The 18,143-nt window shown below is 37.9% G+C and overlaps 1 protein-coding gene across 2 annotated transcripts in view; it reads left to right on the plus strand.

Moving 5' to 3' along the window:
• Positions 1–36: 36 nt before the first annotated feature.
• The window catches only part of UBA6 (ubiquitin like modifier activating enzyme 6), an 83,645-nt gene continuing 65,538 nt past the window's right edge, over positions 37–18,143 (plus strand). The window contains exons 1-2 of one of the 2 annotated variants that reach the window (XM_082463742.1): positions 37–188; positions 3,990–4,052. In XM_082463742.1, the coding sequence (XP_082319868.1) occupies positions 118–188; positions 3,990–4,052 (134 nt within the window). In that variant the 5' untranslated portion in view covers positions 37–117. Of the gene's footprint in view, positions 189–3,989; positions 4,053–18,143 lie in introns of those variants that run through there. The other variant, XM_082463743.1, reaches the window with a different exon arrangement.

Genomic DNA, 18,143 nt, shown 5'->3' on the forward strand with positions numbered 1-18,143 from the left:
CTGCGTGCTCCCCCAGGCCCGCCCCCTCCGGTGACGTCACCGCCCGCCCCTTGACCTCGCGGTCCTGCCCCCTTCCCTGCCTCCCAGTATCCAGCGGCGGCTGCGTCTCGGGAGGCGATGGAGGGCTCCCAGCCGGTGGCCGCACGTCAGGGGGAAGAGGCGTCCTGCTCCTCCTGGGGGGCCGGCAGGTGAGAGGACGTGTGTGGGCGCGAAGAAGCAAGGCGTGGCGGGCAGGACCCAGGGGCCGGCTTTCTGCTTCTCCCCCTAAGGCGGGCAGGGAGCGCGCGAGAGGCCGCGGGGCTGGCCAGAGCCGGCCCTGGGCGGCTAGGGGAGCGCGCGGTGTGGGTGTGGCGGCGTGGACTCCGGCCTCTGCGACTGCCGGCTTCGCTGAGGAAAAAGCCCACTTATCGCCCCTTTCAGCGCTTTCTCAGTTCTGGTTGGGGTCTGCCATCCTCCTTCCCCCCAGTCACCGGACGTGGAGGGGAGGAAGGGGCTCCGGAGGAGAGTTCTGGTCCGAGTCGCTCGGTGTGAGCTTCCCAGACCTGGTGCCGGACACCTTCCCTCCTTTCGATAAAGTGAAAGCTAAGCTCTGCTGTGCGCTGTCCTCCGCTGAGATCCTCCTTTGAAAACTATTACCAGAGGGAACTTGGTAATAATGAATCAGTGGTAGTCAGGACAGTCTGAGGCCTCCGTTGACTGCACTTTAAAAAGAAAGAAAGAGAGAAAAAGAAATCCAGGAAAAAAACACGAGTTACCCATTCTTATTTCCCAGTTGGTGTTGAGGTTCGTGTCTTTTCCATTCCGGCAAAAATAGAGGGGAAATGTGCGTGTAGTTCCTGTTTCAATCATTTCGTAATTAATAAAGCGGATAGTTATATTCTGCCCACTACCAGAATACAATATGCCAAAGATAAAAGTGGCGCATATTTGATTTTGAGCTAATGTGAATGTTCACAAACCTGTAGCATTTTCACCAGCTTCAGAATGAAGGGATGCTTTTGGTACCATGGTATTACCTGCCATTGCCAGCATTGCCAAATTTACTTGGGAGATATTATGTAATACAAACAAAACCTCTCCTTATTTAAAGCATTTTTGATTGCCATGTAGACCTTATCATAAGAATGATTTTTGAAATATTCCAGTAAGGCAGAACTTTCTGAAAAGTAGGTGCCAGTGGTATCATTAAGTGACAGAGCGGGTTAGAATGTAGCTCTTCTCATGTTTACTTAAGAGCTTTACCCACTAGACTATTGCCCTCCATGCAAGGAAGATAGCTAGTGAAAGTATACCAGGGATAAGAAAGCTGTAATAAAAATTTTTGTTACAGTGCCAGGGTATATTGTGTATTTGTGTGTTTTTATTAGCTAGAAGCTGATATCACTTGATCATCTAATCAATATTTGATAACAGAAATAGTCACATTTTGATATTATATTTTCAGATCCTTTGGCTTGTATAGCAACACCAGGCCTAGAAAATAAGATTCCAAAACTGAATTTTGTGCTATCACGTTGTTTTTAGAATACTGTAATTGATAATTAGAGCTTCCCAAAACCTAGAATGGATCCCACTTTTGCCAAGATGATATTGATCTTAGCTGTCACCGTGGCTCAGGCCCAAATGTCCCAGCTGGTTCCCTCTGCCCAGGAACTATTTCTGTTTCCCAGTGTTTACCTATTATCATTTTTCTTTCTGTGCCATGCTGTGAAAAAATTGGAATGAACTGCAGTAAATGATACATCACTTTGTGTCTTGTTACACTAGTATGTTTAACCTTTTTTTAATTTTTAAAATTCATTTAACAGATTTTTTTTTTTTAGTGCTTTCTTCATGCCTACTGTGAGAGGCAGTAGGCAGTATAATGTGGTTGTCAGGAGCTAGACTGATTAGATTCAGGGCTCAGCCATTTACCTGCTCTGTGACCATGGGCATATTATTTAAGTTAATCTCTGTCAGTCTCAGGTTTTTTCCTCTGTTCAATGGAGATAGTAATAGTGTCTATCTCATAAAGTTGTTGAAAGGGTTAACTGAGTTAGTACATCTAAAGCAGTTAAAGCAGTGTGTGGCACATGTTTGCTCTTGTTATTAAATGCCAGGTACTGTTTTAGGGATTTGGAATACAGTAGTGAATTCCTAATGGATCATGTATTCTATAGGGGAAGGCAGATGATAGTTAATGATAATGAAAAAAATACATAGTTAATGATTTGAAGAAAATACAGCAGGTTAACAAGTTAGGGAGCTACTTCGTTGATTGTGTTACCAAACCAAACTTGGTCTGCTTACCCAATGCACACCAAAGCCAATCTCCTGACACCAGGTAATGGTGAAGAAAAGTACAGTTTATTGCAGGGCCAAGCAAAGAGAATGGGCAGCTCATGCTCAAAAGACAGAAACTCCCCATTGGCTTTCAGGGAAGGGTTTTTAAAGACAGTCTGAGGAAGAGGGTCGTGGGGTGTGTGATCCATGCTCAGTTCTAATTGCTTGACGGTGAGGTAACAGGGTAATGTTTTTGGAACCTCAGTCATCAACCTTGTGGTTCCAACTGATCAGCAGTTCAGCACACAGTTAACTTCGTACACCTGGTGGGAGTTTTAGCATCTGCAAGACAATGAAAGGTCCTTGACTTTGTTTTATGGCTAAACTATTATTACTTTGCTGTGCTTGACTGCTTTCCTTTGTTTCTACATTTTCTCACCTCTCTGATTAAATTTGCTCTTTGGAACTCGGGGAAAGCCTAGGAGGCTAAAACTTTTGTACAAACAAGCGGGGAGGGGAAGTCTGTCCCAGGGAAGGCCCCACAGGGTCCTGCTCAGTTTCAATAGGGTGATCCCAAATGGTCTATGTGATATTTGTGAAGCAATATTTTAATAGAGGCTTAAATGATAAGAGTCAGTTATTCAGAGATCTGAAGGAAGAACATTTGAAGCAAAGGGAATAGCAAATATAAAAACACTGAAGTGATAGCAAGCCTGGCTTTTTGAGGACCATCAAGTAGGCCAGTGTAGCTGAAGATAGTGAGCAAGAGGGAGAGGTGTGGGCGTTGAGGTTGGACAGGTAACTGGGAGACATACATAAAGGCCCTATTATGTATGTTAAGGTGTTTGAATTTTGTTCTAAGGGTAAAGAAAACTTACTGAAGGATAATTCTAAGTTAGGGAGTAATGTCTGACTACATTCTAAAAGTTTTAGGCTGTTAGATGGAAAATAAAGGGAAGGGAATAGAAATAGAATAGTTAAGAGGCCTTTGAAGTAGTTCACATGTGATATGATGATGGTTTGGCCTGAGATTGTATTGACTGAAATAGTGAGAAGTGATCAGATTTGAGATCCCTTTTGAAGGTAGAACTAACAGCACTCACAGATAGAGAAACTAAGGGAAAAGTTAAGAAGATCCTTAGATTTTTGGCCTGAGCATGTGAGTAAATGGTGGCATCATTTGCTTGGTGGTCCCAAGTGAGTTGGGAAACACTGGGGAAGAATAGATTAAGCAAGGGAAATTGAATTCTATTTGAGGCTTGTTATGTTTGTGATACCAGTTAGACATCAGAATAGAGATATTGTTCTGGCAGATGCATAAAATCTGGAGGGCAGAGGAGAGGTCAAACATGTAGAAATAAGCTTAGATATCATTATATGGTAAATTCCGAGTGTGTATATTATAGAAGGTTTATGGGGCACGCAAATAAAATTGCTAAAATATAGATCCATCAGAAAATATGTAGCAATGATAAACAACACCTGAGAATAAAACAACCATGGGCTCTTAATTTTATAATACACACAGGGTAGGCAGTCAGTGAATTTAATCTTGACCTATTTTTAAAATCTAAATAAAGTGGTAAATAATAAAATATATATCTGGTTTGTAAAACCTGTTTTAGTAACTAGTGAATCTGATCCCATGTATAATTGAATTTTACGTTACAGAATATGAATATTGAATAGCCATACTGGCCCTTATAAGTTATATTTTCTTTTTTCAGTGTGAATACAAATTTGCCCAATATGCCAACAGAATCTGTGGAGATTGATGATGCATTATACAGGTAAGAACCTTATGGAAACTGAAACATTTTCCCCATTCATTGTTCTCCAGTAACGGAGTAGTTTTATTCAAAGACATCATTAGGCCTATGCAGAATTTTGTAATATATATTCTAAGAGTTCCACTCAAGTTAAAAATTTGGGTTTCTTTTTTTGTTTTTTTTTACTGTAGGCTGAAAGCTTGAATAATATTTAAATCTTGGTTGTGTTAGGTTTAGGTGATATGACTAAGAATGATTTTGCTATCCACTACAAAATATACCTCTTGTTTCTGGACAGGAGTACATATTTATGTCCTTGATAGTGCAGGAGTCTCATGAAAGACAATTCATTTCACTTTAGTTAGTTATACAGTAGCATCTAGAGACCATGTTAACTTCAGTGTAATCTCATTAACAACATTGCATGTTTGCACTGTATAGACAGTGGAGAAGTATTTTGTGATTGAAGAGCTGTGATTTGAATGGAATTTAGTGGGACTTTTTTTACCATATTTTTTCATGAAATAAAAATACTTTTTTCAAAATTAAAGAAAAATTAAAAACACATAAATTGCTGTCATTTCTAGTAGATACTTTGAGATGTTTGCATGGAAGATAGTATACTCTCAGTTTAAAAGTTTTTAGATTTCCTCTATAAGTAATCATGAAAAAATAAATTTTATGTAGGTAGAATTTGGAACAATAGGCTCATCATGTATTTTGGATTTCTTTCTATATTTTTTTATGTGGGATGCAGAGTCAATTTTGAGCAGTTTAGGAGGAGCTGATATATACCACCTGGTATGTTGATTTCAAGTCACATTTTGTGCTATACCTTGGAAGAAGAGATAAAGACTAACTTGATTTTGCTTACGTGAAAACTGTTTTACCATGTGGTCTCCTGACTCTGATTATACTTCAGAAGTCATCTTAAATTTGGACTCTATCTGTAGTTACGATGTTCTTAATGTCCTTCTAATCATATTCTTGGGATAACAAATGGCAGCTCCTTGAGATAGCATTGGCTAATTTTTTTCATTATTTGTTGCAGTCCTTGTGAGACATTTTTATATCCCTCCAATCCTATAATGGCTGATTAATGAACATAATTTTCAGTAAACCAGACATTAAATTTTCCATTTGCAAAGCTAGGTAAGTCGGCTTACAGTTCACTTGTAGTCAGTTTGCTGGACTGAAAGTTATAGAATATAGCAATTTAGGTATCATATATAGCAGTTCATATATGATCAGGTATTGCTGGATTATAAGGTAGTTCTGTTTTTAATTTTTTAAGGAACCTCCATACTGTTTTCCATTGCAGCTGGACCATTTTACATTCCCACCAACAGTGCACAAGAATTCCAGTTTCTCCACATTCTCACCAACACTTATTTTCTCGGGTTTTATTTTTGTTTTATTATAGCCATCCTTACAGGTGTGAGGTGCTATCTCGTTGTGTTTTTGCATTTCCCTGATGATTTGTGATGTTGAGCACCTTTTCATATTCCTGTTCGCCATTTGTGTGTTGTTGTTGGAGAAATGTCTAGTCTAGTCCTTGCCCATTTTTTAATCAGGTTATAAGCAGGGTCGGGGGGGGGTTGCTATTGAGTTGTAGTTTCTTATATATTTTAGACATTAAACCCCTTATCAGATACCTGGTTTGCAAATATTTTCTCCCATTCCATAGTTTGAGTTTTCATTTTGCTGATTGTTTGCTTCGCTATGCAGAAGCTTTTGAGTCTGAGGTAGTCTCACTTGTCTGTTTTTGCTTTTATTGCTGTGCTTTTGGTGTCATATCCAGGAAATCCTTGCCAAAACCAATGCTGAGAAGTTTCCCTCCTATGTTTTCTTCTAGAAGTTTTATAGTTTCAGGTCTTTTGTCTAAGTTTTTAAACCATTTTGAGTTGATTTTGTGGATGGTGTAAGGTAGAGGTCTAAATTCTAATCTTTTCATCTTTTGTTTTGGAAATCCAATTTTCCCAATGCTCTTTGTTAGTCCAAACCTATGTTTTCCTCTGAGTACACTGGCCATACTAGACTACTTCTTACCATAGTTTATGCATTTACACCTGTTGTCTTTTCTTTTTTTTTTTTAGTTTATTTTTGGCTGGGTTGGGTCTTCATTGCTGCGCGATGGCTTTCTCTAGTTGCAGTGAGCGGGGGCTACTCTTCATTGCAGTGCACGGGCTTCTTATTGTGGTGCCTTCTCTTGTTGTGGAGCACGGGCTCTAGGCGCGCAGGCTTCAGTAGTTGTGGTGCATGGGCCCAGTTGTTCCGCAGCATGTGGGATCTTCCCAGACCAGGGCTCGAACCCGTGCCCCTACATTGGCAGGCAGATTCCCAACCACTGCACCACCAGGGAAGTCCCCAAGGTCAATACTTTAAATACTATTTATTTACTCCTAAATACTGTCATTGAAATTTGTTTAATATTTACTAGGTATAAAAGTTTTTCCCAGATATGAATAACTGAATCTCAGGTTATAATTATTTGTAAACATTTAGGCTTTCCTACGAAACTGAAACTCTATAAAATCTACAAATCTTGAATTTGTACATATTTGTCTGATATTTGTACATATATTTAGGTAGGAAATATTTTTAGGACAGTTTCAATACCTACTTTAACAAAGTGGCTTGCTAAATATATTTCACTTTTTTCTTATTACTCAATCTTAAATTACCTCATAGTTACTGATCAACTAAACCTGAAATTATTCTCAGAATCTAAAGATTTCTTTTTTGGGGTGGCGGAGCACTTCTAACAGCATTCTGGGCCCCATCTCTCTTTAATTTTGCATCTTTATGGCCAGTAAATTGTTGGGTGAGTTAGACAGCTAGTTAGACTTGAGCCAGTTCTGTAGATCTGCCCATTTCTTTTCCTCTGAAGATATGCCTGAGCCTGCTAATCCCAAGATTTATCTAAAGAAATGAATGAGTCCCAATTTAGGACTCAAGCCTTGGTTTTCTAACTCTCCTTTTACCAAAGAACTCTCTGTTGGAGGTAATTAAAACTAATTCAGATAGTGATAAAATGATACTTTGCTGTCTCTTTTTTTATGCTCCTTGCATATAGGTTCCTGTGTAGAGATCACTATATGAACAAGGCGTGAATATCAGAGCAGCATCAGGGCATTCTTAGCTTTCTGGATTAATACAGTCATAATAGTATCAAAACTGTGTGTATTCTCGTGTAATACTAGAGGAAACTTCTCTGGCTTTTGAGATAACAGTTTTTCTGGATTTGCTTCTACTCCTCTTGACTTCTTTCTCAGACTTTTCTTAGTCTGCTCTTGCTTTGCCTGCACCATAAATGCCAGATTCCAATTTGAGGATTTTTCTCTCAGTTCATACTCTAGTTCACATCCATTTCCATGATTTTAGCTTTCTGTCTATATTTGAGTCCCTTTCTTCAGCTTTCTTCTTCCAAGCTCAAGACCTTTGTTTTTAAATGCACACAAGGTGCTGTTTTTTTGTTTGTTTGTTTTGGCTGTGTCGGGTCTTAGTTGAGGCATGCGGGATCTTTTCATGACGGCACGCAGTCTGCTCAGGTTTCTCTCTAGTTGTGATGTGCAGGTTTTCTCTGTCTAGTTGTGGCACACAGGCTCCAGGGCACATGGGCTCTGTAGGTTGCAGCACATGGCCTCTCTCGTCAAGGTGAGCAAGCTCAACAGTTGTGGCACGTGGGCTTAGTTGCCCCGTGGCATGTGGGACCTTAGTTCCCCGACCAGGGATTGAACCCGCATCCCCTGCATTGGAAGGCGGATTCTTTACCACTGGACCACCAGGGAAGTCCCACAAGGTGCTTTAAAGGTAAACCAGGCAGATGTTCAGCAAATAACTACTTTTTTTTTTTAATTGACGTATAGTTGATTTACAATGTTGTGTTAGAATATCTACTTCTTAGAGAAACACTATGGTACAGTGAAATGAACATGGTCTCTGGATTTAGAGGAGAAAGTTCACATCCAATCCTGACATTTATATGAACCGAAACTAGTTATTTAATCTTTCTGCTTCTCATACTTCTCATGTGTAAATAAGAATAATAACATCTCTTAAGAATAATATCTAAGTCTTAAAGTGTTCACCCAAAAACTTAATGTAAAATTTTCAGCATTAAGTAGCACTCAACACCATTGGAATCCTTTTCCTTCCCTCTTCCCATTCCCAAGCTTAATTAAATGGTGCCATAACCACTCAGTAACCTAAGCTAGGAACCTTGGTGTCATCTTAGGTTATTCCCTATTTGTCATCTTCCAAATTAAATTTTTTAAATCCTTTCAGTTCTTTTTAAACAACTCTTAATTCCAGTTCTTTCATTTTCTCTCCCTGCATTTGGAATCTCTCAATTGAACTATTATAGTATTCTCTTATGTGTTCTCTTTAGAACTATTCTTGTCTCTAATCCATCTTTCATAAGTTATTCAAAGTTGTATTTTTGGCACTTACCTTGGAGTCCATGGCTTCTTGGCTTAAAATCCTTAAATGATTCCCTATAATCTACATTGATGAGGCCAAACTGTACAATATACATTTAAGCCCTTTTATGGATACAGCATAACAGTGGCTGACAGTTTGAACTTAGGTATTAGATCTGAATTTGAATCATTCTCCATTTATTAGTGTATGATCTTAGGTTACTTAACCTTTAAGTCCAATCATTTCTTTCGTTTATCCATTAAATATTTAATGAGAAAATGTGCACAAATTGCAAATAAATTATGAAGACTAGTACTGTACCTATGAATTCAGTAGCTTCTAATTTACCATGAGTTATGGCCATATCTTTCTTTTTAGCCTCCATGTCACTTCTCACCACTTTACACTCTGACATCCTATTCTTTAGCCTTGTTCAGAATTTATGTATATATTGTCAAGGTCTAGGATTTGATCTTGCCCTATTTACAAGCTAAAAGCTAGCCTATTATTGTTTAGTGGATGATAACGTAAGGTGTGAAACATCTGGGTCAGAGAGAGGATTTCATTACTTATAGCAAACAGCATGGGCATCAGCCTGGTATTGGTTCTCCTTGCTCTCACATCCCATGGGAGTGATGCCATGGGCCCAGATGGATGCTTGGTACATATATCACTGCTGAGGAACACTGAATTTGGGGGACCCACCCAAAGCAGTAATCAAGCCTGCTCTTTGTCTTGGAGAGAGATTCACCTTATACCTCAAAGTTAAATACAACCCTGAGAAAAGGCCAAGTGAAGAGTAGTCAGGACATTGCCCACTAGGCATACCTAGAGAGACATCTAGGAGTTGAAAGACCCATGAAAGAGTGTCTCCCAACATAAATACGTATTTTTCCACAGTTTTATTGAGGTATAAATTAATATAAAGTAAACTGTACATATTTAAAGTGTACAATTTGATGTGTTTTGACATGTGTATATACTCATGAAATCATCACCACAACCTAGATAACATCGATCAAAGCTAAACATTTTCTTTGTGCTCCATTGTAATCCCTTCCTCTCTTCTCTCTCCAGCTACCATTTGCCCCAGGCAACCACTCATCTGCTTTTTGTAGTGTAGAATAGTTTTCATTTTCTAGAATTTTATATAAATGGAATAATACAGTATGTACACCTTTGGGAGGTCTGGCTTCTTTCACTTAGCCTAATGATTTTGAGACTCATATATGATGTCATATCAGTAATCTGTTCCTTTTTATTGCTGAGTTATATTCTATTGCATGGATATACTGCAATTTATTTAACCGCTTAATAATTTTTGATGGGCATTTGTGTTGTTTCCAGGTTTTGACTATTACAGATAAGGCTGCCATGAGAATTTATATACAAGTTTTAAGGTAGACATATGCTTTCATGTATTCTTAGATAAATATCTAGAAATGAATGCTGAGTTGTATGGTAGGTGTATTTCTTAACTTTTTAAGAAATGCTGGACTTGAGAAGTTTGCCTAGGAGGAGACCTTCAAGGTGGCAGAGGAGTGAGACGTGGAGATCACCTTCCTCCCCACAAATACATCAAAAATACATCTGCATGTGGAACAACTCCTACAGAACACCTACTGAACACTGGCAAAAGACCTCAGACTTCCAAACAGCCATGTGGCTGACAGGGTCTTGGTGCTCCCCTGGCGTGTCAGGCCTGAGCCTCTGAGGTGGGAGAGCCAAGTTCAGGACATTGGACCACCAGAGTCGTCCCAGCCCCACGTAATATCAATCAGCGAGAGCTCTCCCAGAGATCTCTGTCTCATGCTAAGACCCAGCTCCACTCAATGATGAGCAAGCTCCAGTGCTGGACACCCCATGCCAAACAACTAGCAAGACAGGAACACAACCCCACACATTTAAAAGAGAGGCTGCCTAAAATCATAAAAAGGTCACAGACACCCCAAAACACACCACTGGACATGGTCCTGCCCACCAGAAAGACAGGAGGCAGCCTCATCCACCAGAACACAGGCACCAGTCCCCTCCACCAGGAAGCCTACACAATCCACTGAACCAACCTTAGCCACTGAGAACAGACACCAAAAACAACAGGAACTACAAAAAGGAGTAAAAGCCTGCGAAAAGGAGACCCCAAACACAGTAAGTTAAGCAAAATGAGAAGACAGAGAAATATGCAGCAGATGAAGGAGCAAGGTAAAAACCCACCAGACCAAACAAGAATTCAGAGTAATGATAATAAAGATGATCTAAAATCTTGGAAATAGAACGGAGAAAATACAAGAAACGTTTAACAAGGACCTAGAAGAACTAAAGAGCAAACAAAAAATTATGAACACCACAATAAATGAAATTAAAAATTCTCTAGAAGGAATCAATAGCAGAATAACTGATGAAGAAGAACAAATAAGGGACCTGGAAGATAAAAGAGTGGAAATAACTACCGCAGAGCAGAATAAAGAAAAAAGAATAAAAAGAATTGAAGACAGTCTCAGGGACCTCTGGGACAACATTAAACGTACCAACATGCCAATTATAGGGGTCCCAGAAGAAGAAGAGAAAAAGAAAGGGACTGAGAAAATATTTGAAGAGATTATAGTTGAAACTTCCCTAATACGGGGAAGGAAATAGTCAATCATGTCCAGGAAGCGCACAGAGTCCCATACAGGACGAATCCAAGGAGAAACATGCCAAGACACATATGAATCAAAGTATCAAAAATTAAATACAAAGAAAAAATATTAAAAGCAACAACAGAAAAGCAACAATTAACATACAAGGGAATCCCTATAAGGTTAACAGCTGATCTTTCAGCAGAAACTCTGCAAGCCAGAAGGGAGTGGCAGGACATATTTAAAGTGATGAAAGGGAAAAACCTACAACCAAGATTACTCTACCCAGCCAGGATCTTATTCAGATCCGACGGAGAAATTAAAACCTTTACAGAGAAGCAAAAGCTAAGAGAATTCAGCACCACCAAACCAGCTTTACAGCAAATGCTAAAAGAACTTCTCTAGGCAGGAAACACTAGAGGAGGAAAAGACCTACAATAGCAAACCCAAAACAATTAAGAAAATGGTAATAGGAACATGTATATCAATAATTACCTTAAATGTAAATGGATTAAATGCTCCAACCAAAAGACATAGACTGGCTAAATGGATACAAAAACAAGACCCATATATATGCTGTCTACAAGAGACCCACTTCAGACCTAGCAACACATACAGACTGAAACTGAGGGGATGGAAAAAGATATTCCATGCAGATGGAATCAAAAGAAAGCTGGAGTAGAAATTCTCATATCAGACAAAATAGACTTTAAAATAAAGACTACTACAAGGGACAAAGAAGGACACTACATAATGCTCAAGGGATCAATCCAAGAAGAAGATACAACAGTTGTAAATATTTATGCACCCAACATGGGAGTACCTCAATATATAAGCCAAATGCTTACAACCATAAAAGGGGAAATCGACAGTAACACAATAATACCAGGGTACTTTAACACTCCACTTTCACCAATGGACAGATCAACCAAAATGAAACTAAATAAGAAAACACAAGCTTTAAATGATACATTAAACAAGATGGACTTAATTGATATTTATAGGACATTCCATCCAAAAACAACAGAATACACTTTCTTCGCAAGTGCTCACGGAACATTCTCCAGGATAGATCATATCTTGGGTCACAAATCAAGCCTTGGTAAATTTAAGTAAATTGAAATCCTGTCAAGTGTCTTTTCGGACCACAGCGATATGAGGCTATATATCAATTACAGGAAAAAAACTGTAAAAAATACAAACACATGAAGGCTAAACAGTATGCTACTAAGTAACCAAGAGATCACTGAAGAAATGAAAGAGGAAATCAAAAAATAACTAGAAACAAATGATGATGAAAACATGATGGCCCAAAACCTATGGGATGCAGCAAAAGCAGTTCTAATAGGGAAGTTTATAGCAATACAATCCTACCTGAAAAAACAGGAAAAATCTCAAATAAACAACCTAACCTTACATCTGAAGCAATAGAGAAAAAAGAACAAAAAAACCCCAAAGTTAGCAGAAGGAAAGAAATCATAAAGATCAGATCAGAAATAAGTGAAAAAGAAATGAAGGAAACAATAGCAAATATCAGTAAAACTAAAAGCTGGTTCTTTGAGAAGATGAAATTGATAAACCATTAGCCAGACTCATCAAGAAAACAAGGGAGAAGACTCAAATCAACAGAATTAGGAATGAAAAAGGAGAAGTAACGACTGATACTGTGGAAATACAAAGGATCATGAAAGATTACTACAAGCAACTCTATGCCAATAAAATGGACAACCTGGAAGAAATGGACAAATTCGTAGAAATGCACAACCTTCCGAGGCTGAACCAAGAAGAAATAGAAAATATGAGCAGACCAATCACAAGCACTGAAATTGAAACTGTGATTAAAAATCTTCCAACAAACAAAAGCCCAGGACCAGATGGCTTCACAGGCGAATTCTATCAAACATTTAGAGAAGAGCTAACACCTATCCTTCTCAAAGTCTTCCAAAATATAGCAGAGGGAGGAACACTCCCAAACTCACTCTACGTGGCCACCATCACCCTGATACCAAAACCAGACGAAGATGTCACAAAGAAAGAAAACTACAGGCCAATATCACTGATGAACATAGGTGCAAAAATCCTTAACAAAATACTAGCAAACGGAATCCAATAGCACATTATAAGGATCATACACCATGATTAAGTGGGGTTTATCCCAGGAATGCAAGGATTCTTCAATATTCACAAATCAATCAATGTGATACACCATATTAACAAATTGAAGAATAAAAACCATATGATCATTTCAATAGATGCAGAAAAAGCTTTCAACAAAATTTAACACCCATTTATGATAAAAACCCTCCAGAAAGTAGGCATAGAGGGAACTTATCTCAACACAATAAAGGCCATATATGACAAACCCACAGCCAACATCGTCCTCAATGGTGAAAAACTGAAACCATTTCTGCTAAGATCAGGAACAAGACAAGGTTGCCCACTCTCACCACTGTTATTCAACAATGTTTTGGAAGTTTTAGCCACAGCAGTCAGAGAAGAGAAAGAAATAAAAGGAATCCAAATCGGAAAAGAAGAAGTAAAGCTGTCACTGTTTGCAGATGACATGATACTATACATAGAGCATCCTAAAGATGCTACCTGAAAACTACTAGAGCTAATCAATGAATTTGGTAAAGTAGTAGGATAAAAATTAATGCACAGAAATCTCTTGTATTCCTATACACTAATGATGAAAAATCTGAAAAAGAAATTAAGCAAGCACTCCCATTTACCATTGCAACAAAGAGAATAAAATACCTAGGAATAAACCTACCTAGGGAGACAAAAGACCTGAATGCAGAAAACTGTAAGACACTGATGAAAGAAATTAAAGATGATACAGACAGATGGAGAGATATACCATGTTCTTGGACTGGAAGATTCAACATTGTGAAAATGACTATACTACCCAAAGCAATCTACAGATTCAATGCAATCCCTATCAAACTACCAATGGCATTTTTCACAGAATGAGAACAAAAAATTTCACAATTTGTCTGGAAACACAAAAGACCTGAATAGCCAAAGCAATCTTGAGAAAGAAAAACGGAGCTGGAGGAATCAGGCTCCCTGACTTCAGACTATACTACAAAGCTACGGTAATCAAGACAGTATGGTACTGGCACGAAAACAGAAATATAGATCAGTGGAACAGGATAGAAAGCCCAGAGATAAACCCACGCACATATGGTCACCTTATCTTTGATAAAGGAGGCAAGAATATACAATGGAGAAAAGATAGCCTTTTCAGTAAGTGGTGCTGGGGAAACTGGACGGCTACATGTAAAAGAATGAAATTAAAACACTCCCTAACACCATACACAAAAATAAACTCAAAATAGATTAAAGACCTAAATGTAAGGCCAGAGATTGTAAAACTCTTAGAGGAAAACATAGGCAGAACACTCTATGACATAAATCACAGCAAGATTCTTTTTGTCCCACCTTCTAGAGAAATGGAAATAAAAACAAAAGTAAACAAATGGGACCTAATGAAACTTAAAAGCTTTTGCACAGGAAAGGAAACCATGAAGAAGTCGAAAAGACAGCCCTCAGAATGGGAGAAAATATTTGCAAGTGAAGCAACTGACAAGGAATTAATCTCCAAAATTTACAAGCAGCTCAATATTAAAAAAACAAACAACCCAATCCAGAAATAGGCAGAAGAACTAAATAGACATTTCTTCAAAGAAGATATACAGATTGCCAACAAATGCGTGAAAGTATGCTCAACATCGCTAATCATTAGTGAAATGCAAATCAAAACTACAGTGAAGTATCACCTCACACCAGTCAGAATGGCCATCCTCAAGAAATCTACCAACAATACATGCTGGAGAGGGTGTGGAGAAAAGGGAACCCTCTTGCACTGTTGGTGGGAATGTAAATTGATACAGCCACTATGGAGAACAGTATGGAGGTTCCTTAAAAAACTAAAAATAGAACTGCCTTACGACCCAGTAATCCCACTACTGGGCATATACCCTGAGAAAACCATAATTCAAAAAGAGTCATGTACCACAATGTTCATTGCAGCTCTATTTACAATAGTCAGGGCATGGAAGCAACCTACGTGTCCATCGACAGATGAATGGATAAAGAAGATGTGGCACATATATACAATGGAATATTCCTCAGCCATAAAAAGAAACGAAATGGGGTGATTTGTAGAGATGTGGATGGACACAGAGACTGTGATACAGGGTGAAGTAAGTCAGAAAGAGAAAAACAAATACCGTATGCTAACACATATATATGGAATATATAAAATGGTTATGAAGAATCTAGGGGCAGGACGGGAATAAAGACGCAGACCTACTAGAGAATGGACTTGAGGACATGGGGAGGGGGAAGGGTAAGCTGAGACGAAATGAGAGTGTGGCACTGACATATATACACTACCAAATGTAAAATAGATAGCTAGTGGGAAGAAGCCACATAGCACAGGGAGATCTGCTCGGTGCTTTGTGTCCACCTAGAGAGGTGGGATAGGGAGGGTCGGAGGGAGACTCAAGAGGGAGGGGATATGGGGATATATGTATACATATAGCTGGTTCACTTTGTTATACAGCATCAACTAACACAACAATGTAAAGTAATTATACTACAGTAAAGATGTTAAAAAACAAAAGGAAGAAATGCCAAATGTTTTCCAAATGCTTGTAACACTTTACATTCTTACCAGTAGCGTATGAGGGTTGGAATTGCCCCACATGTTCACTGAGCACCTGCTATGGTCAGTCTTTTTAATTTTGGCATTCTAGGGTGTATATAATAGTATTATGTTGTGGTTTAATTTGCATTAATGACTAATGATCTTGAGCATCTTTTCATGAGCCTATTTGCCATCTATCTACTTTGGTGAAATGTCTCTCTAAATCTTTTGCCTCTCTTTTTTTTGTTAGGTTGTTTGTCTTAGTGAGTTCTTTATGGTGTATGTTCTCTATGAGGACATCTATGAGAGTGTCCTTTGTTATCTATATGATTGCAGATATTTTCTCCTAGTTTGTGACTTGTCTTTTTTTTTTTATAACAGTGTCTTGCAGAGCAACATTTTTAATTCTAGTGAGATACAACTTTTTAGTATATACTGCCTGCTTTTTGTTGTCCTACTTAAAATATGTTTGTGGGCATTTCCTGGTGGCCTAGTGGTTAGGATTCCAGGCTTCCAGTGCTTTGACCCGGGTTCAGTCCTTGGTCAGGGAACTGAAATCCTGCACGCTGTGCAGCTCAGCCAAAATAAATAAATTAATTAATTAATTAAATTAAAAAATAAAAGGTGTTTGCAAAACTCAAGGACACTAAGACTTTCTCCAGTGTTATCTTCTTGAAGTTTCATGGAATTAACTCTTAAATTTAGGTGTATGATCCATTTCAAGTTAATTTTTGTACATGGTGTGAAGTGGGGGGTCAAGGTTTATTTTTTTCCATATTGCTGTCCGATGTCTCAGCACCATATGTTGAAGATTTTTCCATTCCCATTGAATTCCCTGCATATCTTTGGCAGAATTCAATAAATTAAATATCTTTGGCTTTATTTCTGGAATCTTCTATTTCAGTGATATATGTGTCTCTCTTCATGCCAGTACCACACTGTCTTGATTACTGTGGGTTTATCATAAATTGTGGAATCTGGGAGTAAAATTTCTCCAACTTTGATTTCTTTTGCAAAGTTTGTTGGGCTCTGTTAGGTTCTCTGAATTTCTACAGCTTGTCAATTCTTTAAAAAAAAAAAAAATCCTGGAATTTTGTTTGAGATTGTGTTGAGTCTGTAGTTCAGTTCTGAGAACATTGATGTTTTAACTGTTGAACTTTAAGAATTTTTTTTTTTTTTTTACCGCTAAATACTTCAGTGTGTATTTCCTAAAAACAAGAACATTCTCTTATATAAACAGAGCATAATGATGAAAATCAGGAAATCAACATCAATACAGGACTATTAGCTAATTTTCCAGGCTTATTCGCATTTCATCAGTTGTCCTAAAAATATCTTTTACAGAAATGAAAATCCCAGATCACACATTACATTCACTTGTCAAGCCTGTTTAGTCTCCTTCAATTGGGAGCATGATTTAAGAATCTTTAATATGGTATGTCTGTCAGTTTATTTCTGTACTGTCTTTAGTAGTGTTATATAGTTACCAGTGCAAAGATCTTGCATAATTTTTATCAAATTAATCCCTAAGTATTTGTATTTTTTATACTATTGTAAAGTAAATGGTAATTTTTGAATTTCAATTTCTAGTTATTCATTATTCTTAAATTGGAGCACAATTGATTTTTGCATATTTACTTCTTATCTTGCAATCTTGCTAATCTCACTTATTAGTTCTAGTAAAATTTTCTGCAAATTCCATAGCATTTTCTAGACAGTCGTGTTGTTTGAAAATAAAGAAATTTTACTTCCTCTTTTTCAGTTTGGGTGCCTTTTGTTTCTATGTCTTGCTTTATTACAGTGGCTAGAACCTTCAATACAGTGTTGAATGGAAGAGGTAAAGGCAGGCAACCTCTCTTTCTTCCTGATCTTTGGTGGAAAACATTCATTCCTCCATAAGGAGTATGATGTTAGCTACAGGTTTTTCATAGATACCCTATTAGGTTGAGGAAGTGCCCTTCTATTACTGGTTTGCTTAGAGTTTTGTTGTTTTTTAAAATCAGAGATCGGCATTGTTTGTCAAACACTTTTTCTGCATTCATGGAAGTGATTATATGGGTTTTCTTCTTTAGTCTTTTAATGTTGTGAATTACAATTGTGTCTTTTAGAGTATTATAGTACCCTTGCATTCTGTTTCTAGGATAAAGCTCACTTGATCATGATGTATTTTTACATGTATATATAAAAAATCTGTTAAGTTTTGCAACTATGTACGTGAGGGATACTGGTGTTGAGTATTTTTAACTTGAATGATTTTGTCTGGTTTTGGTATCAGGGTGATGCTGACCTCACAGAATAAGCTGAGAGGTATTTCTTCTTCAAATTTCTAGAAAGTTTGTGTAGAATTGGTACTTTTTTCTTAAATTTTTGGTAGAATTCACAACGAAGCTGTCTTTGGAGTTTTCTTTGTGGGAAAGT

This window comes from Balaenoptera physalus, assembly GCF_965194825.1.
Source record: "Balaenoptera physalus genome assembly, chromosome: 5".
NCBI lineage: Eukaryota > Metazoa > Chordata > Mammalia > Artiodactyla > Balaenopteridae > Balaenoptera > Balaenoptera physalus.